This window comes from Musca vetustissima, unplaced genomic scaffold (assembly GCF_032173495.1).
Source record: "Musca vetustissima isolate MV318-11 ecotype Yass unplaced genomic scaffold, APGP_CSIRO_Mvet_v1 utg3658, whole genome shotgun sequence".
Lineage (NCBI taxonomy): Eukaryota > Metazoa > Arthropoda > Insecta > Diptera > Muscidae > Musca > Musca vetustissima.
In genome coordinates this window covers 135,297-162,089 of record NW_026877168.1, presented here as the reverse complement: position 1 = coordinate 162,089, position 26,793 = coordinate 135,297, and the positions used below count along the sequence as shown (strand labels likewise).

Here is a 26,793-nt window from a genome sequence, read left to right as displayed (position 1 = left end):
CAAAAGGAATATTGAAGATTCATGCAACAACTAATGACCTTCGAGATGTATTCAACCAGGACATGGATGTCTTCCAGATACAGAATCCTTCAAATATTCCCAGGAGAAAGAATTCCCTGTACCTCTTTGCTTACCCTAAGCTTTCCCCAAAAAGCTATTCCATACCTAATAACATTTCCCTGAGTGTACTGCGGCATTGTGTGATGATGACGATGATGGACCCAGTAGAGAAAACAATAATGAAAATCACCATCATTTAGTGTCTATTCCATGATGCAATTGTGAGAGCCACAAAAGCCGAAAGCCAGCCAGCCAGCCCCTCCAAAATCTATAGCAAACGTTTAACTCTTCAATAAAATGCAGTTCAATACCGTCCCCGATTGCCAACCCCCCACAGCCCTTTCCCTGATTTGTATATTGAATTTTGCATTTGTTTTGCTTTCTGTCTGCTGCTCTTCTTCTACTTCTTGTTTTTCTTTCTGTGTCGCCCCACCAGTCCAAACAATGTTCGAAAATCGATTGCCAACAATCGATGAATGATGCTGATGCACAGAGACGGTGGTGGGGTGGTGGTTGTAGTCACATTGCCTTGTTGGTAAGATGTGTACCGGCTGTTTCGGGAACACAGACGGCCGGTTACCCTTCCCATTGCCGTATATGGTTGGAATTTTCTCCTTACAAGTTATTGTTGCAACATCTTAGCATCGTCGTCGTCTTCTTCGTCAAGACTGTTTCTCATAGCCTCAGCGATATCAAGAAGAAGAAGATGTATGACTTTGTTCGATGTTTTATGGCATAAGGCTTCGACAGTTGCCTTCTTTTTGTCGTCTTCTACTTCTTCGTCTTGTAGCCGATTTGAAAATATTGATATTTTAGTTTGCAGGGATGGGGGATCTTCTATGGGATATGAAGAAACTGATGCAGAATACATATGGAAACAAGATATATTGTTCGACAGGATCTATAGCGGGTATTTTGGAAAAAGATTATGGGCCTATCGAAAATCTCTGGAAGGCCTTAGACCTATAGAAGTACCTGATATAAGGGTTTATCTACATAGATAATCTACTGAAAGCCTGTTTTCTACAGGGGTCTATTTTTACAGAAGACATTTATAGGACTTATATAAGATCTTCTGCCTATATAATGTTCTGTTGAAGGTAACCTGTATGTGGGTTATCTATAGTAGGTCCTTCATCGTTAGAAAATTCATAGAAGATATTCAGTTAGTAAAATGAAAGGTTTACTGTCTACAGAAGAAACTTCGATGGCAACCATTTATTTATAGAAAGGAAAACAATATAAGACCTTTAGAAGACCTTCCAAAAATAGTGGACCCCTTCTAAAAGAAATGTGGAAGGCCTTCGAACTATCGAGAAATGAACCCATAGTGAGGACCTCTAGAACCCCTTAAAGAGCCTCTAGAAACATTTAAAGGATCTCAAGAACTCAATTAAACATCTCAAGAATCTTAAAAGGACCTTTATAGCCTCTTGAATAACCTCTGAATCCCTTGAAGGACCCTTAGAATCCCTTGAAGGACTCTTAGAATCCCTTGAAAATCTCAAGAACATCTTGAAGGATCTTCATAGCTTCTTCAATGACCTCTGAACCCCTCGAATGACCTCTAGAATACCTTGAAGAACCCCAAGAAACCCTTGAAGGATCCCAAGGACCTCTTGAAGGACCTCAAGAACCCCTTGAAGAATATCAAGAACCCCTTAAAGGATCTCTATAACCCGTTGATCTCTATCTCTAGAACCCTTGAAAGATCTCTAGCACCCCTTGAAGGATCTCAAGAACCTTTTAAATTATTTCTACAACCCCATAGAGGACGTCAGAACACCTCGAAGGACCTCTAGAAACCTCTTGCAGCCCTTGAATGATCCCTAGAACTCATTGAGGGATCTTTATAGCCCTTTGAAGGACCTATAGGAACCCTTGAAGTACCTCTAGAATATCTACAAACCTTGAAAGACCTCAAGAAACCCTTGAAGGACATTCATATCTTCTTGAATAACCTCTGAACCCCTTGAAGAACCTCTAGAATCCCTTGAAGGACCTCTAGAATCCCTGAAGTGCCTATAGAACCATAGAATGACCTCTAGAACCATTGAAGGTCCTCTAAAAAGAATCAGTTGAATACCTTGAAGGATATCTCTTTAAAAACTTAAAGAACACATTGAAATACTTCTACAACCCCTTGAAAGTCCTCAATAACCCCTCGAAGGACCTCTAAAACCCCTAGAAGGATCTCTAGAAACCCTTGAAGGACGTCTAGAACCCCTTTAAGACTCCAAAAACGCCTTGAAACCCCTCTTTAACCCCTTTGAAGGACCTCTAGAATCCCTTGAAGGAAATTTAGAACCCCTTGAAGGATCTCATCCCCTTCCTCAATCCCTTTAAAGACTTTTATAGCGTCTTGAATAATCTCTGAACCCCTTGAACGACCTTTAGAACCCTTTGAAGGACCTCTAGAACCATTGAATGACGTCTAGAACAATTTAAGTACTTATATAACCTCTTGAAGGATCTCTAGAATCCCTTGAAATATCTCTCAAACCCCTTAAAATACTGCTACCTTTGAAAGACCTCAAGAACGCCTAGAAGAACATTTAGATCTCCTTCAAGCACTTATATAATTCCTTGAAGGTCCTTGAAGGACCTATAGAACCATTTGAAGGACCTCTAGAACCCCTAGAAGGACTTCTAGGTATTATATCCCAGAAGAAAACTTATATAGCAAATTAAAAGAGAACCTCTAGAAGACATTCTATCTATAGTAGATCTTTTGAAGTTATTTTATTGAAAGAATGTCTATTGAGGACCTCATAAAGACCTTCTGAAGAGTAAATTTTCAAGAAGATATTCTCTGAAAGGCACCTACACATAAGTCCTAGAAAATCATTTAAATAATGAAAAATATCTATGGTAGAAGTCTATATGAATTTGTATAGGAGAAATTATTCTATATACTTAAGAAATTCAAAAGGCCTTTGTATAAAAGACCTCCGGCTCTCAATATAAGACCTTTGACCTCAAAATATATTCTATCATTTTGAGACCTCTGAAAGACCCTATATATAAGACCTCTGTGAAGCCCTCAAAATGTCTAATATTTATGCGGGACGTCTAGCCACACGTCTATATGTATGGAGGACCACAAAGAGGGTTTCCATACATATAAAAGCCTTCAAGTATATTGTGGAAAATTGTATATGCGACCTCATAAAACACTCAACAAGGTTTGCTATCGATGGGACTTCGATATATGTTTTCAATGTGATATTCTATATATTCAAGACCCAGACGAACATAAATATGTAGAATCCCATTAACCATAAGGATAACCTGGTGTACTAAAGTTTGGACACCCAGTGAACAAAACGAAAAAAAAACTAAAAACAAGGAGTCCATTGTTTTAATGGTACCTGGGAGTGGAGTTGTCGTTCTCCGTCTTCAACTCAGTCGTCGTCAAGTCAATTATTTTTGCTTTATTTCCCTGGGTCGGACAAAATGATGTTGCAACATAAATAAACAGAACAAATACAAATACAACAACACTCACACACACACACCCAGCCAGATCGGCTGAGAGAGATGATAGGCGACTGCAACGAATGATAACAGCATTCCGAAACTTGGGCTTTTTCTGGGGCGAGGTAGTGGTGGCAGACTAACGACAATTGTCAGTTTATAGGTAGGTCCTCGAAGACGTTGTATCTGATTGTCGCATTGGCCAAATTTTTTTCTTTTATTTAAACTCGTTTCGCGTTCGCCTTTTTTGGTTAGTCAGTGGTTTTTTTCGTATTTGGTGACAAAAAGGCCACAAACACACTCACACACACACCAGGTCGGTATGGTCGTAAGTCGTAAATCGTGTTCCTGATTAATGTCACGTTTATGTTGAATATCCAAAAACGAGAGAAAGGAGGCGAAAACCAGCAGGAACTGCTGCTGCTGTTGGTATGGGAACAAACCACAATGACATCGTCGTATGGAATTCATTATGGTTGTCACCTATCCCAAGACTTTGGGTTTTTCTATTTGGTCTCTTTTATATAACCTCCATCTTAAGATGGAGTGTATGTGAAATGTGTTACTCCGTTGGCAACATCTCAAAATATTTGTCGGAGACCAGGGATCTGAATAAAATTATATGGTCCAATATATGACACTTCCAAAAAGTGGGTATTTTCTGGTTTTCAACTATGATGAATAGGAAATCTGACTACCAAAAATGAATAATAATGGTCCGTGTTTTGAGAAAGGCCCTACATAACGGATCCGCTTCATTTTCGGTATTTCGAAGTTATCAAGCAAATTTATCGACCGAATTAACACTAATTTGATATTTAAGACACATATGGGGAAATCATCATACTAAAAATTATTAATAGAGGTCCAGATTTTATTTTTTTTCCTTCCCACTAAAAATTATGCATATTGGTCCATATTTTGGTATAGCCCCCATATAAGTGTACCTCACATTTTTCGGTATTTTGGGGATTTCACGCACTATTTTTAACATAATTGGCGGTAATTTGATGTTTTGGGTTCTCATTAGGTAGAACATGTTCCTACAAGAAATTTTCCATGTTGGTCAATGTTTCGGTATAGGCCCCATATAGGGGTTTCTTACATTTTTCGGTATTTTGAGGATTTTCGGAACTTCCTTCAAAAAATTATCAATATCGATCTACATTTCGGTATAGTCCCCATATAGGGGTACCTCGCATTTTTCGGTATTTTGGAAATTTTAGGCCCATTTTTCAATCGAATTGGCTGTAATTTGATATTTTGGGTTCTCATTAGGTAGAACATCTTCTTACTAAAAATTATCCATATTGGTCCATGTTTTGCTATAGCCCCCATATAACAGTCCTCCTAATTTTCGTTATTTTGGGTACGTTTTTCATCTGAATTTGCTCTAATTAAATATTTAGGGTTCTCATTGGGTGGGAAATCTTCTAACAAGAAATTATCAATATCGATCCATATTTGGGTATAGCTCCCATATAACTGTCCTCCTAATTTTCGTTATTTTGGGTACGTTTTTCATCCGAATTTTCTCTAATTCAATATTTAGGGTTCTCATTGTGTAGGAAATCTTCTAACAAAAAATTATCAATATCGATCCATATTTGGGTATAGCTCCCATATAACGGTCCTCCTAATTTTCGTTATTTTGGGCGCGTTTTCCAACCGAATTGGTTCTAATTTCATATTTTGGGTTAGCATCGGATTAAGAATGTTCCTTCCAAAAATTATTAATTTTGGTCCACGTTTTGAGGTTTTCTCGCATGTTTTTCAACCGCGTTTGCTTTTATTCGAGATTTTGGGTTCTCGTAGGGTGAAAAAACCTCCAGCCAAAAATGATCAATATCGAACCACATTTCGGTATAGCCGCCATATAACGGTCCTCCTAATTTTCGTTTTTTGGGCACGTTTTCATCCCAATTTGGCTCTAATTTTATATTTTGGATTCTCCTCGAGTTAAAAATCTTCCTACCAAAAATTATCTATATCGGTCAACGTTTTGTTATAGCTCCCTTGTAATGGTATCCCCGAATCTTCCGAACATTTGGGGTTTTCACACACTTCTTTCAATCGAATTGGCTATTACCGGAAAATTTGGGTTCCCATTGGGTGGCAAATTTTCCAACAAAAAATTACCAATATCGATCCACATTTCGGTCCTCCTAATTTTCGTTATTTTGGGCACGTTTTTCATCCGAATTGGCTCTAATTTTGTATTTTGGTTCTCCTCGCATGTTTTTCAACAGAATTGGCTCTTATTCGAGATTTTGGGTTCTCTTTGGGTGGCAAATCTTCTCAACAAAAAAAAAAAAAATATCAATATCGATCCATAATTCGGTATAACCCCCATATAACGGTCCTCCCAATTTTCATTATTTTGTGCACGATTCTTAACCGAATTGGCTCTATTTTCATATTTTGGGTTCGCATCGGATTAAAAATCTTCCTACCAAAAAATTATCAATATCGGTCAATTTTTTGGTATAGGTCCTTTGTAACGATATTCCCGAATATTACGAAATTTGAGGTTTTCACACACGTTTTTAACCGAATTGGTTCTAATTCGAGATATTGGGTTCTCATTGGGTGCAAATCTTCCTACAAAAGATTATCAATATCGATCCACATTTCGGTATAGCCCCCATATATCGGTCTACCTAATTTTCGGTATTTTGAGCACGGTTTTCATCCGAATTGGCTCTAATTTCATATTTGGGGTTCGCATCGGATTAAAAATCTTCTTACCAACATTGATCCATTTTGGTCCACGTTTTGGCATAGCTCACTTTTAACGGTATCCCCGAATAATCCGAACCTTGAGGGTCTCTCGCATGTTTTTCAACCGCGTTTGCTCTTATTCGAGATTTTGGGTTCTCGTAGGGTGAAAAAACCCCCAGCCGAAAATTTTCAATATCGAACCGCATTTCGGTATAGCCGCCATATAACGGTCCTTCTAATATTCGTTATTTTCTTCAGGGTTTTCATCCGAATTGGCTCTAATTTTATATTTTGGGTTCTCCTCGATTAAAAAATCCTCCCACCAAAAATTATCAATATCGGTTCAGGTTTTGGTATAGCTCCCTTGTAATGGTATCCCCGAAACTTCCGAACTTTGAGGTTTTCAAACATGGCTTTCAACCTAATTGGCTATTATTGGAGATTTTCGGTTATCATTAGGTGGCAAATTTTCCAACAAAAAATTATCAATATCGATCCATATTTCGGTATAGCCCCCATATAACGGTCCTCTCAATTTTCGTTATTTTGGGCACGATTTTCATCCGAATTGGCTCTAATTTCATATTTTGGGTTCGCATCGGACTAAAAATCTTCCTACCCAAAATTATCAATATCGGACAATTTTTTGGTGTAGGTCCCTTGTAATGATATTCTGAAATTCGAGGTTTTCACACACGTTTCAAACGAATTGGTTCTAATTCGAGATGTTGGGTTCTCATTGGGTGGCAAATCTTCTTACAAAAAATTATCAATATAGATCCACATTTCGCTATAGCCCCCATGTACGTTCCTCCTAATTTTCGTTATTTTGGGCACGTTTTTTATTCGAATTGACTTTAATTTGATATTTTTGGTTCGCATCGGATTAAAAATTTTCCTACTAAAAATTATCAATATCGGTCCACGTTTTGGTATAGCTCCCTTGCAACGATATTCTCGAATATTCCGAACTTTGAGGTTTTCAGACATGTTTTTTCAACCGAATTGGATCTAATTCGAGATTTTGGGTTCTCGATCTTTGTATATCCATACTTTGCTAGAAAAAATGAGGAGCTGAGGTTCACTCAAAAGGCTAATATTTTGATATCTATCGCCATCTATTAACCAATTATAATTTCCCACAAATAATCCCAAAATAGTCAGCTGAACACTATCTCAATTTTAGCACAAACTACTCCCTCCCTCTACATAATATCACACATTCCAGTTTATCTTTTTATATCAAAATTTTGGTTTTTGAAAATTTTTAATTTTTCCCCAATTTTTTTCTCATTTTTTTATTTTTTCAATTGAAATTCTTAAAAAAAAACTCTAGTTGTGATGGCATCACGTAACAGTAAAAATTCTGGTATGCGTCTATTATGGATACCAGGTGGCGGTCGCAAAGGTCATACCAAGGGACGTTTCGATTCAACAAATAAACGAATTTCCTATTCGACCCGACAGAAAAAGAGTGAAGTTTGGTCGCTGGGTGGCAGTAAGGCCCAAAATGAGTTGTTAAATGCGTAAGTCAGTTATGTACTAATTAAATTTGATTGCAAGGGGTCTAAACGATTTATTCTCAAAAAATTTCCAAAAAAACATAACCTATAGCTATGGTGTGGGTTTGTTTCTCTTCACACACTTCACACTTCAATTTTCACACACCTCCACTGCCACTCTTCTTTGGTACTTGGGACCCGACACATGCTGTGTTGCCCACACAACAAATTGCACGCACAATCACAATTTCACTTCACATTTCAAGATCACTTCAAGTGTCATCTAAACCACAAATCTACCATTTACCAACCAATGAATCTCCATTCCTAACCCCATTTCATATGAATTTGTTTTCACAGCCTATTTTACTTACCCGGCTGCAAAAGTCGTGCATTCAAATTGCTTTATAAAACACAACAACAACAAACACAATTTCATTAATACTCATTTAATGATACTTATTTAACCAACAAAAACAACAACAAAGCGATTCTCATACTCTCGATAGTCATTCATCCATCCAACCATGGAAACCACAGTGGTACCAGAGATTTTTTTGTAATTTTTTTGGCATACCCAAAATTATTATACCTCTACCTCTAGTGATACTGTCATGTATATATGTATACAATTCAAGAATGTCATAATTTTGATTCTAAACCTGAATTTTATACTTTTAATACCTTTACGACATATTTTACATTTTCGACAATCATCTTAAATTATCTTCATATTAATTCTACAACCATTTTTGTTACAAGTTTAGTAATTTTAACAGATGTTATAATTTTTAGACAATAATATGACGTTTACCACATTTTTTATATTTTCGCTTTTTACAGAAAAATAATGTAATTTTAATTGTACAACCATTTTTGGTACATTTTTATGAACTTTTGTTTATGCATTTAACTGACTTTTACGACATATTTTACATTTTTATGACGTTTACAACATTTTTTTACATTAACAAATATTATCATAAAATATTATACAACCACTTTTGGTACATTTTTACTAATTTTAATACATTTTATACTATTTGGATGATTATATGACATTTACGACATTTTTTACATTTTCGACAATCATCGCAAAATATCATAATTTTAATTCTACAGACATTTTGCTAGATTTGTATTAATTGCTATGGGTTTTATACTTTTTAGACAGGTTTATGACGTTTACGACATTTTTTTACATTTTTCGCTATCGCCTTAATTCTGCAGCCATTCTTGGAATGTTTTTATTTATTGCTATGAATTTTGAACTTTTTAGACAGGTTTACGACGTTTACGACACTTTTACAATAACGCTTATGATTGAAAAGTATTGTAATTTTTATTCTGCAGCCATTCTTGGTACATTTGTATTATTTGCTATGAATGTTATACTTTTTAGACAAGTTTATGACATTTACGTTTTATTCTGCAGCCATTCTTGGTACATTTGTATTATTTGCTATGAATGTTATACTTTTTAGACAGGTTTATGACATTTACGACAAATTTTACATGATCAACAATCATCGAAAAATATCTTATTTTTAATGCTATATTCATTCATGGTACATTTTAATTAATTTATGTGAATTTTATACTTTTTAGACAGGTTTATGACGTTTACGACATTTTTTACATCTTTCGCTATCATCATAAAATTTTGTAATTTTAATTCTGCAGCCATTCTTGGAATGTTTTTATTTATTGCTATGGATTTTAAACTTTTTAGACAGGTTTACGACATTTTTTACATTTCCCCTTATGAAAGGATAATATTGTAATTTTTATTCTTCAGCCATTTTTGAAACAAATTTTAATATTGAACGCATTTTGTACTTTTTATACAATTTTATATTTTTACGACATAATTTACACTTTCGAAAATTATCGAAAAATATCATAATTTTAAATATTTATTATTTGTCATGAATTTTATACTTCTTAGACAGGTTTATGACGTTTACGACATTTTTACATTTTCGTCAATCATAGTAAAATATTGTAATTTTTATTATACATTAATTTTTTTGTACTTTTTTACTAATTAAAATACATTTTTATTATACTGTAATTTTTTGTACTTTTTTGGTAATTAAAAAACATTTTTTACGTTTTCGACAATTTCGTGTCGTTTACGATATTTTTTACATTTTCCACTATCATCGTAAAACATTGTAATTTTAATTCTGCAGTCATTCCTTGTACAGTTTTATGGATTGCTCTGAATTTTATACATTTTAGACACTTTTACGACTTTTACGACATTTTTTACATTTTCGATTATACATTCAAATTTCCACAAATTTGAACCCATAACAAATTTCGATACATTTTTAAAAATATTAACATGTTTTATACTTATTATACTAGTTTATGACGTTTACGACAATTTTTTACATTTTCTACATTTACCCGATACTGTCAAAAATTATTAACAGTTTCTTGGAATTTGAAACCACTATGCCACTCCCCCAAACTAACGTCTACAGTTGTGATCAAGTTCAGTTATTCAACTGAGCTGCAATTGTGTCGACAAGTGTGTGTGTGTGTGTGTGTGTGCGTATATGCATGTGTGGGGTCCATGATGTGTCTGCTATGACCCCATTATCTATCCAACCACAAATCAATTTGTAAATCTTTTAATTTTCATACTTATTTTATTACGCATAATAATATTTCAAAATATTACAAGACCATCATATTTAACAAAATTGTTTATTATTCGTTCAGGTTCAAGAACCGCACAGTGGTCTGGGGTTTACTATTATATTTTTTTCATGGTTATAGCACAGCACACAGGTATTAGGTATTATAGCAGAAAAATCCACAGGTATTTTTTCAAGGCCCATCAAAGGCATGTAAAAAATATTTCTTAAGGTCCGTGATTTTTTTAAAAAAATATTTTTTAAGGTCCACTAGAGGCGTGGATATATATATATATATATATATATATTTTTTATGGTTCCCCAGAGGCGTAGATTTTTTAGAGAATACTTTCTCATGGTCCTTCAAGGCGTGGATTTTTTAAAGAATATTTTTTCATGGTCCTTCAAGGCGTGGATTTTTTTAAGGAATATTTTTTCAGGGTCTTCCGAGGCGTTGATTTTTTAAAGAATATTTTTTCATGGTCCTTCAAGGCGTGGATTTTTTAAAGAATATTTTTTCATGGTCCTTCAAGGCTTGGATTTTTTAAAGAATATTTTTTTAGGGTCCTTCAAGGCTTGGATTTTTTAAAGAATATTTTTTCAGGGTCCTTCAAGGCGAGGATTTCTAAAGAATATTTTTTCATGGTCCTTCAAGGCGTGGTGGATTTTTTAAAGAATATTTTTTCAGGGTCTTCCAAGGCATGGTGGATTTTTATTAAAGAATATTTTTTCATGGTCCTTCAAGGCGTGGATTTTTTAAAGAATATTTTTTCATGGTCCTTCAAGGCGTGGATTTTTTAAAGAATATTTTTTCAGGGTCCTTCAAGGCTTGGATGTTTTAAAGAATATTTTTTCAGGGTCCTTCAAGGCTTGGATTTTTTAATGAATATTTTTTCAGGGTCCTTCAAGGCGTGGATTTTTTAAAGAATATTTTTTCATGGTCCTTCAAGGCGTCGATTTTTTAAAGAATATTTTTTCATGGTCCTTCAAGGCGTGTTGGATTTTTTAAAGAATATTTTTTCATGGTCCTTCAAGGCGTGGATTTTTTAAAAATATATTTTTTATGGTTCCCCAGAGGCGTAGATTTTTTAAAGAATATTTTTTCATGGTCCTTCAAGGCGTGGTTTTTTTAAAGAATATTTTTTCATGGTCCTTCAAGGCGTGGATTTTTTAAAGAATATTTTTTCATGGTCCTTCAAGGCGTGGATTTTTTAAAGAATATTTTTTCATGGTCCTTCAAGGCGTGGTGGATTTTTTAAAGAATATTTTTTCATGGTCCTTCAAGGCGTGGTGGATTTTTTAAAGAATATTTTTTCATGGTCCTTCAAGGCGTGGTGGATTTTTTAAAGAATATTTTTTCATGGTCCTTCAAGGCGTGGATTTTTTAAAGAATATTTTTTCATGGTCCTTCAAGGCGTGGATTTTTTAAAGAATATTTTTTCATGGTCCTTCAAGGCGTGGATTTTTTAAAGAATATTTTTTCATGGTCTTCCAAGGCGTGGATTTTGTTTGTAACAGGCAAAAGGAATCGAGATAGACACATGGTTCTTTTTGAGAATATGCATAGAATCACTTTCTGAGTCGATTTATACATGTCCATCTGTCCGTCCGTCCATTTATTTTTGTGAGCAAAGTACAGGTCGCATTTATGATCCGATTTGGATGAAATTTGGCACAGCCATTTTGTTTGACCCAAGGACGAAGCCTATTGAATTGAAGAAAATCAGTTCAGATTTAGATATAGCTCCCATATATAGTTTCGTCCGATTTTAGGTAAACCTTGCACCAAACTTTCAATATTTTTCCAATTGAAAAAAAATTTTGCACAGCGTACTGAATTAGGTCCTGATTGACGTATGCGACGTTTTGTGGAAATCGAAGATTTGTGGGAATCAGATTTAGATATAGCCCCATATATAGTTCCGTCCGATTTTAGGTAAACCTTGCACCAAACGTTCAATATTTTTCCGATTGAAAAACAATTTTGCACAGCGTACTGAGTTAGATGTGTGCGACGTTTTGTGGAAATCGGATTTGAGATTTAGATATAGCCCCATATATAGTTCCGTCCGATTTTAGGTAAACCTTGCACCAAACGTTCAATATTTTTCCGATTGAAAAACAATTTTGCACAGCGTACTGAGTTAGGTCCTGATTGATGTATGCGAAGTTTTGTGAAAATCGGTTCAGATTTAGATATAGCTCCCATATATAGTTTCGTCCGATTTTAGGCAAATTGTGCACCAAACTCGCAAAGTTTGTCCGATTGAGAACAAATTTTGCACAGCGTACTAGATTAAGTCCAGTTTGATGTGTGCGAAGTTTTGTGGAATCGGTTCAGATTTAGATATAGTTCTCATATATAGTTTCGTCCGATTTTTGGTAAATGGTGCACCAAACTTTACATATTTTTTTCGATTGAGACAAAATTTTGCAGATCGTATTAAAATAGGTCCACATTGATGTATACGAAAATCAGTTTGTGAAAATCGGTTCAGATGCACCAAATTCCCAAGGATTGTCCGATTGATACAAAATTTTGCACGTATTGAGATAGGTCCTTATTAATATATACGACGTTTTGTGAAAATAGGTTCAGATTTTGATAGGGCTCCCATATATAGTTTCTTCTGGTTTTTTGGTAAATGGTGCACCGAGGTGCCGACGTCTGTTCCATATACACGAGATAAAATTGTGAACAGCGCCCTGTGCTGCAGCATACCAAACGGTATAAGCCACGGTTGCTCTATTAGGTCCAGATTTACATATAGCTCTACATACATTATTTTGCTCGATTTGATACAAATGGTACCCAAAAGAATCCGATTGACATTGAGTATTAAAGTGGTGAAGGGTATCATATAGTCGGCCCCGTCCGACTTTTGAACATTTCTTACTGGTTTTGTTTGTGTTTTACCCGACCCATCCTAATATTGCTTACCTATTTTGTCGTATAAATTACACGCTTTAAAACATGTTAAATAACTCATTATTCCATTATGTAAATTGGTTTAATTTTATATATGAACATAGACCACCCCACCCACTCCCCCGCTCGCGCTCCGCATGTTTAACGCTAATTCAAGTGTGTAAAATAAACGTGTTTAGGTTGTTAAAATTTATTAGTTTTGAAAAAAATAAGCTTTCATGGTTATTAGGGTGTAATAAATAAACGATAAAATAAATAAAAATAAATAAATTATAATAAAAAATAAATTATAAAAAAATAAAAGTAGTATTTTTATTCAAATATATATTTTTATTGTTTTCACAACTTTTCAAAATTTATTTTACAAGGAAAATATTTTGAAAAAATACGCATTCAATACAAAAACTCAAATAACTTCATTATATCATTGCTACAATAACATCACCTTTGTCTTTTGTATTATTTATTATTTAATACGAAATTGAATTTTCACATCATTCTCTCTTTTGTCGTTACACTCTAATGTAAATCGATTTAAGCTCTGGAGCTCTCTCTCTCTCTGTCGCTCACTCTATCTTTCTCTTAATAGTTTTGATGATCATTTATCTTTCTCAGTATTTGTCTTTTCTTCGTTTTTTCTTAGTTCGCCGACAAAGCTTACCCAATTACAAGTTTTTTTGTTTTATCAAAATTAACCTACATTTTTGCCGAACACAGCAATTCCATTAAAAAACATTACAAACAAATGACAAGCTTCAAATCATATCGAATTTTACAATAAAACATGTGTGCGTGTGTGTGTTTATTTATTGCTATTTGTTGTTGTGTGACATTCGTTGTTAATTTATAGTTTATATTGTTGTGTTGTCCGGTTTTTATTTCTGAATAGTAGTTGATTTAATAAAAAATAGGAAGAGATAGATCCAAAATAGACTCCGGATCTATATAAGATCTTCCATCTATAGTAGAGGCCCATCTAAAGAATAGGATATATATTTGTGAGAGACTAGAGTATTCGGAGCTATGAGTTTGGATTATTTGAAAAATATTTTTTTAAGACTAGCAATTATATATGGGGATTTTTTATGCAATATTTTAAAATTTTTTTCAGGGTCTTTCAAGGTTTGGATTTTTCAATGAATATTTTTCAGAGACCTTGAAGGCATGGATTTTTAAAGAATTTTTTCAGGTTCCTTGAAGGCGTGGATTTTTAAAGAATTTTTTCAGGTTCCTTGAAGGCGTGGATTTTTTAAAGAATATTTTGCCGAGATCTGACCGATCGAAAGGCATGGATTTTTATAGAATATTTTTCCAAGGTCTGACCTGTGAAGGCGTAAATTTTTAAAGAATATTTTTTTTTCAGGTTCTTTCAAGTCTTGAATTTTTTAAAGAATATATTTTCAGGGTCTTTCAAGGCTTGAATTTTCTTAAGGATATTTTTTCAGGGGTTTTCAGGGCGTGATTTTGTAAAGAATATTTTTCAGGATCTCTAAAAGCATGTATTTTTTAAAGAATATTTTTCAGGATTTTCAAGGCGTGGTTTTTTTAAGAATATTTTTCAAAGTCTTTGAAGGCGTGAATTTTTTAAAGAATGTTTTTCAAAGTCTTTGAAGGCGTGGATTTTTTAAAGAATATTTTTTCCTGGCATTTCAAGTCGTGAATATTTTTTCATGACCTTTCAAGGCGTGAATATTTTTTGAAGGCGTGGATTTTTTAAAGAATATTTTTTCCTGGCCTTTGAAATCGTGGATTTTTTAAAGAATATTTTTTCCTGGCCTTTCAAATCGTGGATTTTTTAAAGAATATTTTTTCATGACATTTCAAGGCGTGAATATTTTTTTCAGCACTTTTTCAAGGCCTGGACATTTCAAAGAATATTTGGAGGGTCTTTCAAGGCGTGGAGTTTTTAATGAATATTTTTCAGGGTATTTCATGGCCTGGATATTTCAAAGAATATTTGGAGGGCCTTTCAAGGCGTGGAGTTTTTAATGAATATTTTTTCAGGGTATTTCAAGGCGTAGATATTTTAAAGAATATGTTCTCATATTTTTTCAAGGCGTATTTATTTTAAAGAATATTTTTCAAGGTTTTTTTAAAAGTTTTTTTTTAAAGAATACTTTTTTATTGCCTTTCAAGGCATGAATATTTTTTCAGGTGTTTTTCACGGCCTTTCAAGACGTGAATATTTTTCAGGGGTTTTTCAAGGCCTGGATATTTCAAAGAATATTTGCAGGGTCTTTCAAGACGTGGGTATTTTAAAGAATATTTTTCCGGGTTTAATGACTATTTTTTCAGTGCCTTTTCGAAAGAATATTTTTTTCAGTGTATTTTAAGGATTGGATTTTTTAAAGAACAGTTTTAGGATCTTTCAAGAATATTTTTTCAGCGTCTTTTTAAGAATGTGTTTTTCAAGAATACTTTTTCTCGGTCTTTCAAGGGTTCGATTATCTTAAAGAATATTGTCAGGGCTCTTCAGGTGAGCATTTTTTTAAAAAATATGTTTTTCGAAGTCTTTCAAGGCATTGAGTTTGTAAAGAATATTTTTTCCAGGGTCCTTCAAGGCTTGGATTTGTTAAAGAATACATGTACTGGCCTTTTAAGTCGTGGATTTGTTAAAGAATATTTTTCTTGGCCTTTTACGTCGTAAATTTTTTTCAAACCCTTTTTTTAAGAATATTTTTTCAGGGTCTTTTACGTTGTGATTTTTTTTCAAAAAATATTTTTTCAGCGTATTTCAAAATGTGAACGAATATTTAGAGGTGTTGTAAACTGAACGAAGTGTACCTTTTTGTGTAGAAAAACATTCTTAAAGGTCTGGGGACTAGATTTGTTTTAATATTCCTCTTGCCCTGAGGACTACTTTTTTCTATAGCAAAAAATGCCTAAGGACCTGAAGAATATTTTTTCTATAGACAAAATTCTTCAGGGATTGAGGACTACTTTTTTCTTTAGAAAAACATCTCCAAGGCCTGAGTATTACTTTTTTCTATAGCAAAAAATTCCTCAGGGTGTTGGGCATATAATATTTTATCGTTACTTCTGGTGATGTCGTTTCCTTGAATGAAAGGCAGTTCTTTTCTCTTTGGCGTCTTTATTGAGAGTGATCATCTTTTTCTACTTTACTGTGAACGAAAGATCCCTTCAACACATGAAGTAGTTACAACACATGTGCGTGCAATTACTCTTCTAATTTCTTATTAATGACCTTATGTGTGTGTGTGTTGCCAGAACGTAACACATACGTATGCATATATATCTCCAATACGGGGCCTGAGGACTATTTTTTCCTATAGAAAAATTTCTCAGGGCCTGAGGACCTCTTTTTTCTACATAGTCTATATTATAGTCTATATAAAAAAAAATCCACAGTGCCCGAGGACCTCTTTTTTCTATATAAAAAACCTCGGGGACAGAGGACCAATTTTTTCTATGGAAACAATTCCTCAGATACAAGGGAATATTTTTTCTATGAAAAAATCCTCCTTTCTATAGAAATAAAATTCTAATTTTTTATAGAAAATGCTCAGGGCCTGAGAACTACTTTTGTTCTTTAGAAAAAAATTCCTCAGGACCTGATGACTAATCTTTTCTATATAAAAAATCCTCAGGGCCTGAAAATAATCCTCAGAGCCTTAGGACTACTTTTTTCTATAGAAAAAATTTCTCTTTTTCAATAAAAAATCCTCAGGGCCTGAGAACGAATTTTGTTCTATAAAATAAATTCTCAGGGCCTGATGACTACTCTTTTTTATATAAAAAAATCCTCTAGGCCTGAGACCACTTTTTTCAGAGCCAGAAGAAAATAGAAATAAAAATTCTCTTTTTCTATAAAAAAAAATCCTAAGGGCCTGAGAACGAATTTTGTTCTATAAAATAAATTCTCAGGTCCTGATGACTACTCTTTTTTATATAAAAAAATCCTCTGGGCCTGAGACTATTTTTTTCTATAGAAACAAACTTTTTCTTATAGAAAAATTTCTCAGGGATTGAGGACCTCTTTTTCTATAGAAAAAAATCTTCAGAGAATAGAAAAAAAATTCTCTTTTTCTATAAAAAAAAAATCCTAAGGGCCTGAGAACGAATTTTGTTCTATAAAATAAATTCTCAGGTCCTGATGACTACTCTTTTTTATATAAAAAAATCCTCTGGGCCTGAGACTATTTTTTTCTATAGAAACAAACTTTTTCTTATAGAAAAATTTCTCAGGGCCTGAGGACCTCTTTTTCTATAGAAAAAAATCTTCAGAGTCTGGTGTCTATAAATTTCTTTATACTGCTTATAGGAAAAATCCTCAAAACCTCTTGACTACATTTTTTAAAGAAAAATTTTTGCTCACTACTTGTTTTATACAAACATCATTCTTTAGGGACTGTTTTCTATCAAATAAAAATACTCTTTGCATCAGGACTATATATAACAAAAATCTCAGTACCTCCGGACAATTTTTTCCATAAAAATCAGGATGGGCTATTATAATATTTGTTTTTGTTCTTTGGATTAAAAAGATATTCAATATTCCCCTGACTTCAATATAATCTGGCATCTCTGTTCCCTCCATATTTTGTATTGTTTATCAAATCAAGTAATATGACCCAGCTATAGACGAGGGATCATTAATATTGCAGATTTTGCAAAAGTTGACAGTTTTGATATTTTTTATATCAATATGTTGAGGAGAGTTTTTTTAAGAAGACCAGTTTGGCAAAAAAGAAAGAAAAAACATCTTAATATTCATCCAATCATTGATCCAAGAAATAATTTTGTAAACAACATAAATATAAATAATTAACAATACATGTTTGTCGTCGGTCGGTATCGAAAGCTGCCCTTCTCCTCAAATCATCCCCACCCTCCCCCTTTAAATTGGCATCAATATCAACTTCTTTGCCTCCAACAGCAACATCATCAAATAAAATGACATTGTTGTCATTTATTTATTTTTATACAATAATTTTGTTATTGTTGTTGCTGCTGCTGTTATTGTTGTTATTATTAATATTGTTTATTCAAGCTTTGTTGCTATAACATTTCAATTCACTCGCTAGCTTGCCGTCCATATGATATCCATCCACATTTGGAGGAAAAATGTGACGTCCGGCCATCACCTAAAATCAGTATTCAACCAACGACGGGCTTCTCTCTTTAAGTGTTCGCGTGTGTTTTCCCCTGATTCGATCGCTTGATCATAGAAAACAAAAATTACATATTAGGGATTTCCTTTTGATCGGTTATAAAATCTTGTTCGGAAATATTTCAAAATGAAAATGTTCTTCCACCATTGTCTGTAATATTCGATTTTTGTTCGCATGGAGGTGGTTTTCCGTCAACATTTTTTTATGTCATTGTCGCCACTTGATATTAAACTGACTAACTGCCTCTCGCCAATCGGAATGTTTAATATTATCTATATATTTGTTGGAATTACATCAATTTGCTGGTACTATTTCATTAATCAACAACGTCAACAACGGCGTTTAACATGGAGGTGTGTATGTGTGAAGTGTCGTGTTAAATCTCTCTCTCCATGGCTCAAAACCTTAATTTGCTAAATCATGGAGATATTCATTTAAAAAGTATTCAAATTAAAAAGCTTTAATGATGTCTTAATTCGAAACAAATCATAGAAAAGTGTTTTTTGTTCTGTAGATTTGTATTGTGTCTGTTTGTGTGTGTGTGTTATTATGATCAAACACCTACTCAATTGGAATTTGAGAAAACAATGCCAATGAGTTTCAATCCAGGTTTCGAAAACAAATTAATTTACATATCGTTCTTTATTGGATTGTATCCACATTTGATCGAAAATCGATGTAAATAAAATTTTTAACATTTGAAAACATAATAAAACCCGTAAGGAAAGTTCAAAATTCGGACGGGGCCGGCCACTTTAGGTACATACAAGAGATACTCATATTTACAATATCAATGAATGGGACGAAATTAACTGCGTGAAGTATATAGATATTTGAACGAAAACCCCCACACATACCAATCTGAAATTTATGAAATATTGAACGTCAATCATCGAGCAAAATATGTATAAGATCTATATATAAATGGTCGTATTTGAGCAACCGTGGCATCCATCATTTGGTGTGCTGCAACACAGTGCGCTATCCAATATTTATCTCGACACAAAGTCCAATACACTAATTAGTCCTAAGCGTACAAACTTTCATAAAATCGGATGAAAATATATATGGAAGTTTTTATCTTCAATCCAATACGCTATGGAATATTTTATGTTAAGGGAACCACCCCCCCTTCTCGATTTTAATTTTTTAAGACTTTCAAAGGGCTAGTAATTCAATACCAATGCTCGTTAAGGTTTGTAACTTTGCATATATATCGAGCCATATTCGCCAAAAAACGTAACCCTCAATTTGAAATTTTACAGGAGAAGGTTTGGTTTTAGTAAATTCAGATTTAATAGAGCTATTATTTTGAAATTTAGAACTATCGTTTTGTTACAAACTAGTATTGTTTTAAGCTATAATTCAAAATTTCAAAATAATAGCTTTTTTAAATCTGAATTTATTAAAACAAAACCTTCTCCTGTAAAATTTCAAATTGAGGGTTACGTTTTTTTTTTTTGGCGAATATGGCACGATATATTTGAAGATTTAAAATAGAGGAAAAATAATTTACAAAAAAATTTTGTTATTGTTTTGTTGTTGTTTTTTGTAATTAAAGAAAAGTCCTTATTTTTGATGGCGGGCATGATAACTCCTCACTGGAACATCGGAATCCGAAAATTCCAACGGTACACGTCTGGCTCTCGTATGAACTAGGATTATTGACTTCGCTCTAAAATTAACAAAATGGTGGACCTTTGAAAAAATATTTTTGGAAAATCGGCGATTTTTTACCAAAAACCAAGTTAAAAAATAAGGAAGATCTTTACCGATTGGCTTTATCCTAGTTCATACGATAGCTATACACTCACAGAGAAACGTGTAAAAATTTGAAATGGATTGGGTTATTAGTTTTTGAGTAATCGTGCCCGCCATTCACAAAAAAAAATTTTAGAGAAAAACGCGTTTTAAGTTTGAGAAGCCCTTCAGCCGTCACTTGATGCTGACTCAATAAATCGGCTATATCTTCAAGAGTTCTTGAGATTTTCACTTGAAATTTTGTAGGGACATTCATTAATTAGTGTAGATTCGAATTATATCAAATCTATATCAAAGGCTCCTTCATTAGCAAAATTTTGTCTCAATCAAACAAACATTGGGGTTTGGTGTACCATTTACATAGAATCGGACGAAACTATATATGGGAGCTATATGTAAATCTGAACCGATTTTAACAGAACTTCATTGTGTCAACCTGTATTATTTTCAATACGCAACGCAAAATTTTGTCCCGATCGGACCAATATTGGCAATATGGAGCTCCATTTACATAAAATTATGTTATGTGGGAGTGTGAACCGATCCCAACAAAACTTGGCATGCATCAATATAGACCTAATTCAGTTCTCTGCGCAAAATGTTGTCTCAATCGGACCAATATTTGCAGTAGGGTGCTCCATTTACATAAAATCTGACGAAACTATATATGGGAGCTATATCTAAATCTGAACCGATTTCAACAAAACTTGGCATATACCAATCTAGACCTAATTCCATAATCTGTGCATAATTTTGTCTCAATCGGACAAATATTGACAGTTTGGTGCACCACTTACATAAAATCGGACGAAACACTTAGCATACACCAATCTGTACCTAGCAATCTGTGCAAAATGTTGTCTAAATCGGACCAATATTGGGAGTTTGATACACCATTAACTTAAAATCCGACGATGCTATATATGAGAGCTGTATCGCAATCTGAACCAATTTCAATAAAACTTAGCATACATCAATCTGGACCTACTTCAGTAAGCTGTGCAAAATTTTATCTCAATTGGACAAATATTGACAGTTTGGTGCACCATTTACATAAAATCAGACGAAACTATATATGGGAGCTATATCTAAATCTGAACCGATTTTCTCCAATTTCGTCCTTGGGCCAAATAAGTGACATGTGCCAAATTTCATCCAAATCGGATCATAAATCCGACATAAATGTTCACAAAAATACATACAGAATGTGATTCTTCATATTCTCAAAAGGAACCATGGGTCTATCTCGTTTCCTTTTGCCTGTTACAAACATATGCACAAAGACATAATACCCTGTACCACGGGGTATAAATAGTACTAGTGTGGTGTATACTTTTAGGCGGCGGTAATGATTTAATATCCTTAGTTATTCTAAACAATTAAGAATATTGTTGAAATTAATATAAAATTCCACATAGGGCCCATATAGTTTCATTGAAAAAAAAATCAAAAAGAAAAATTAAATTAAAACATTTTTATGTGTACATGTAAAATTCGTAAATAGATGCATACTTTTAGCCGGCCACATTTTTTATTTGCTTTTAAAAATAAATATGTATAATATGAATCGGCTTATGTGTGTTGGTTCCATATTCCCAAAAATGTTCAAAATGGTGGTGCATACTTTTAGGCAAACATACGTTTCTATTGCAACAAATTCCCAGGGCCTGAGAGCTAATGTGTTTAATCAAGAAAAATATTTATTAACTGCTGCATTTAAGCGGTCACATTTCTTCTCAAGAGAAAAAAATCCTGACAGCTATTATTTTTCTTCAAAGAATATTTTAGGCGGTCAGATGTTTTTCTCAATTCAAATCTGAGGACTTGTTTTTATCTAAAAAATAATTTACAAAAAATCTAGGAGCCTGACAGCAATTATTTTTCATCAAAGAATATTTTTTAGGCGGCCAGATTTTTTTCTCAATAGAAAAAAACAATATAGGAAAAGAATTTCATTCAAACCTGAGGACTTGTTTTTATCTAAAAAAATAATAATTTACAAACAGATGCTTTTGTTTAGGCGGCCAAATTTTTTTCTTAATAATCATACAAAAATTAATCTGTGGATCCATTTCTAAACGACCATAAGGTCCTGGTGCTCAATTAATAGGTAATATAATTTCAAAAATAGTATTCATCTATATCTAAATGTATGTGTCCGCTTATATGCATGTGTGTCTATATATTCAAACATTTTCTGGTGCATACTTTTAGGCGACCATACGTTCAATTTGCATAGGAAAAAAGCAAATCTTCAGTGGAATAAATTTCGTAAGGTTGGAAGAATATTTTTTTCCTCGAAAACAAATCCCTGAGACAATTTTTTCTAAAGAAAAAATCCCCACATCTTGTAGACTACTTCTTCTATGGAAGGCGGTCACATTTTTTTCCCCCAATAGAAAACAATTATAGAAACTTGAGGGCTGTGTATTTTTAGAGAAAAGTCTAATATATGTTTTCTTCAAAACAATCCTCTTTTAAGAATGTCCACCTTTTCTATAAATGTCTACCTACTCTATACTTTTTAGAGAAAAAATCGCCAGGACTAAGAACTACTTATTTATAAAAATCGTCAGGCCCACACAACTAATTGTGCAGGACATGAGAACAACTTTCTAAACAAAATGATTAGATCTTAAGAAAAAGGAACTTGCTCAAGGACTGAAGGCTATTTTTTATTTTTAGAGAAAAAAAATCGTCGGAATTCTTACTACTTTTCATAAAAAATACACAGCCGGAGGACTAGTTTTTCTTTATAGAAAAAATTTCTCAGAAATCATACATATTTGCTTAAACATTCCTCGGGATTGAGGTGACTTTTTTTTTATAAAAAAAGTAAAAAGTCCTATTTTTGTTTATAGAAAAAAAATCTCGCATCTTGTAAACATTATTTTTAGAGAAAAAATTCCCATTTTTTCGAAAATAAAAAAGATTTTGTTCTTTTTAAAAAACTCGGACCTGAGAATTATTATAATTCGGGGCCTAAGAACAATTTTTTTAACATAAAACTATTCTAAGATATTTCAGAGAATCTGAACTATTTGCTTTATTTGAAAAAAAAACGTCCAGTCTAATAGCTTATTTTTGTATAAAAAATACCCAGACCCTGAGATCTACTCGTTTTCTTAGAAAAAATATTTCTTTACATCATGAAGCCGTGAGTTCATTTTTTAAGAACAGAAAGTTCGAGTCTGAGAACTTTCTGTAAAATATCCTCAGGGTGTGAGGGCATTTTTTTTTACAGAAAATATTATTTTATAAAAACAAAAAACAAATGAATCTCATGCGAATCATCGCGCAGGAGCAAAATGGTTCGGCAAATAATTCACCAATTAAAAAGAAAAATCATCATCGAAAAAAGGACAGAAAATATACTGTCTAGAGCCAATGGAATTTTGTCTATAGAAAGAAATGTTTTTAGGTACATCGACTTTTTTCTATAGAACAAATGGGAACATTTTACAAATTATCCGATACCCTTCCAATGTAGCAAGTGTAATTTTTACATTTAACCCATTTTTAATTTTTAACGGTACGATCGTGATGCTATGCATAAATATGTTATTTAAAATTTCAAATATGATCCGCACCCTGTCTTTAATTTCAATAACTCTCTCTCAGTTTACGTTTTTTCAAATTGTTTGTTGTTTTTGTTTTGCTGATGCCTTTTCGTTGAACTTTAAATCCCAGACCAAAACAAAAAAATATTTCACTCGCAACTTGCAAATATTATCATTAATAACCAGAAATGTGTTGAAGCAACAACCTGTCGTGTTTTGTTTTGTTATTTGTTACTGCTATTATTAACGCGAATACGGAATTTACACAAATTTTTATTAGTCATCATCTATCTCTTTGGGTCGTAAATTGTGAAGACAGTTTGGTGGTCATCGAAAAAATGTCGGTTTAATTTTTGAGGACAGAGATTTTATTAAAAAAAACGTAAAGTGAAAAAAAAAGAAATCTATTTCAAGCCTGACATCATCTGTCCATACAGCCATGGGGAAAAAGAAACGTAAATCACGCAAAAAGTTCGTTCGTTTCGTCATGTTGTAATTATTGTAAAAATCTCAGCATGTCAATATAAAATTTTTGTTTTGCTCTAATTTTGTGTGTGTTTGTATTTTCTGTTTAGCGGAATAGAGTTCCGCTTCATACAGTTAAAGAGTGACGTCAGTAAAGATCAAAGCACTCAACACAATTTCAATTCATTCATTCATTCATTCATTTATTTTTTTATTTCGACATTCATTCAGTGTCACGTAAACAAAGTCTGGCTCAGAAAACATTCTTGAACGCTTTTTTCTCATTCTCTCTTTTTGTGTTTTGTTTTCATTGCAGAGAACCCGATGTTTCATTACTGGATGGTCCTTCGACTTCTGGTATTGCCAGCATAGCTTGTGCCACAGCGGTTGGAAGTTCCGCAGCCGTTATAGCCAAAAACTCCACTTCAACATTTCCGTCCAATGAGGGAGCCACAGCAGCCGCTGAATGTTTAACGGATGCCTCAACAAGTGATTCATCACAACAACAACAACAAGACAACAATAATCAAACATCTCCCACAACCCCGAATAGTACCGCATCAACAGCTCAGCTAATATCACCGCCATTATCGCCTTTAATCCATACGGATCAATTCGAACAAATTGACTCAGATACCGAATCATCCAATATGCCGGCAAAATCTCATCAACCAATACCGGTCATAGTTACCACCACAACAACGGCTCAAATAATGGATGTAAGTTCCACAAATTCCGTCTTTTTTGCTCTATTACTAATCGTATTTTTTTTCTCTCCTTTTTCCAGGAAAATCGCTATTCCATATTGGGCAAAGACATAACCACAAATGAATTTGATATTTATACATTGCCATCACCGCCCAACAAAGATGCCACCCACAATTCCATAGAGAATTTGAATAGTTCGTCTGGTACGACAGCATCACAAAAATCGCCATCAGGATCTCCAATACATAAAAAAGAGTCTATTATAACAACAACAGCAATAACAAATGAATCTCATAATGCGAATAATCATGCACCACAACAGCAGGAGCAAAATGGTTCTGTAAATAGTTCACCAATTAAAAAGAAACATCATCATCGAAATCATAATAATAATCAGGTAAGAAATTAGAGGACATAAGCCAACCTTTTTGATAGGATGGATAGCTTTGATAGGATAGCTTTTAAAGAACTCTTATATACATATTAGACTTTCTAAAGACCATCCGCAGGCTGAAGATCTATTAATAGCCTTTAAAAACAGTATACTTTCTTAAGGCATTTAGAAGACAGATGATCTTCCAAAGGCAGATGACCTCTCGAAGGTCGTCCATAAACATAAAGAGTCCTAAATACTCTTGAATTTTTATTTATTTATTACTCAATACCAAAGTTCGAAGACCTTATTTAGCATATTTTAAGTATATTTTATTTAAAAGAATTTCTAAAAATTTGTTTGACCTTTTAAAGGTTCTCTATAGACAAAAGACCTTCCAAAGGACTTCGATGGACATAATTGATTATAGAAATTATATAGGGAGTCTTTATATACGAGCTGAAGCTGGGAGTCTTTATAGACGAGCTGAAGCTGGGAGTCTTTATAGACGAGCTGAAGTCGGGAGTCTTTATAGGCGAGTTGAACGGCAGTCTTTACAAACGAGCTGAACGGGAGTTTTTTGGTAGACGAGTCTTTATAGACGAGCTGAATCTGCAGATGACGAGCTGAAGAGAGTCTCTATAGACGTCTTTATAAACATAGGGTGATGTAGGTTGTCTTTTAGACGAGCTGTAGGGGCGCCTATAGACGAGATGTTTTGTTGCCTAGGTGGACGACGCAGTGCTACTGATTTCCGGTAAATTTCCGTCAAGCATTTCGAAGCTTATACAAAAAGCCTTATAGACGCTGTCACGTTGGGCAAAGACTAACGGCCTTGACGTTGATTCAACAAAAACAGAACTGGTAATGTTCACTAGGAATCTTAGCTCGGCCTCTTTGTTCCACCAACACTGGATGGGGTGCAGCTTCAGCTGGTAAACAAAAACAGAACTGGCAATGTTCACTAGGAATCTTAGCTCTGCCTCTTTGCTCCACCAACCATGGCGTACAACGCTGTTGTTGTACTGTGTTGCTTACGGAATCCATGTTGATGATCCGCAACTGGATAGCTTTCTCTAATGCTGGGGAGGAGTAAAGCCTCAAGGGTCTTCGCTACTGGCGACAAAAGTGAAATCGGCCTGTAAGATTCACCTTTGCTGGCATCCTTGCCCAGCTTCAGTAGCGGGACCACCCTGCCCATTGTCCAGGCTTCGGAGACGACGTGGGTGGCTATCGACAAGTTGAGGACGTTGTGCAAGTACTCGACTCCTGGCTCGTCCAGCTGCTTTAGCATACACTTAGATATTCCGTCAGGGCCCAACGTTTTAGATGTCTTCACGTTACGGATGACACATGCAACATCACCCATCGTAAACTGTGGTAGTACCTCCTCGGCTGGAAGAGACTTTATACGACAAAGTATTCTTCTCTTCGCCCTGTCGCTCTCGGGATGCTCG

At 33.9% G+C, this 26,793-nt stretch overlaps 1 protein-coding gene across 1 annotated transcript in view; it reads left to right on the top strand.

Annotated features, from left to right (window-relative positions):
* LOC133321756 (integrator complex subunit 6 homolog) overlaps positions 1 to 26,793 on the top strand; it is a 53,400-nt gene that overhangs the window by 17,738 nt on the left and 8,869 nt on the right. Inside the window, exons 2-4 of the mRNA XM_061530834.1 lie at positions 7,595 to 7,784; positions 24,572 to 24,974; positions 25,043 to 25,360. Coding sequence (XP_061386818.1) covers positions 7,600 to 7,784; positions 24,572 to 24,974; positions 25,043 to 25,360 — 906 coding nt within the window. The 5' untranslated portion in view covers positions 7,595 to 7,599. The remainder of the gene's footprint in view (positions 1 to 7,594; positions 7,785 to 24,571; positions 24,975 to 25,042; positions 25,361 to 26,793) is intronic.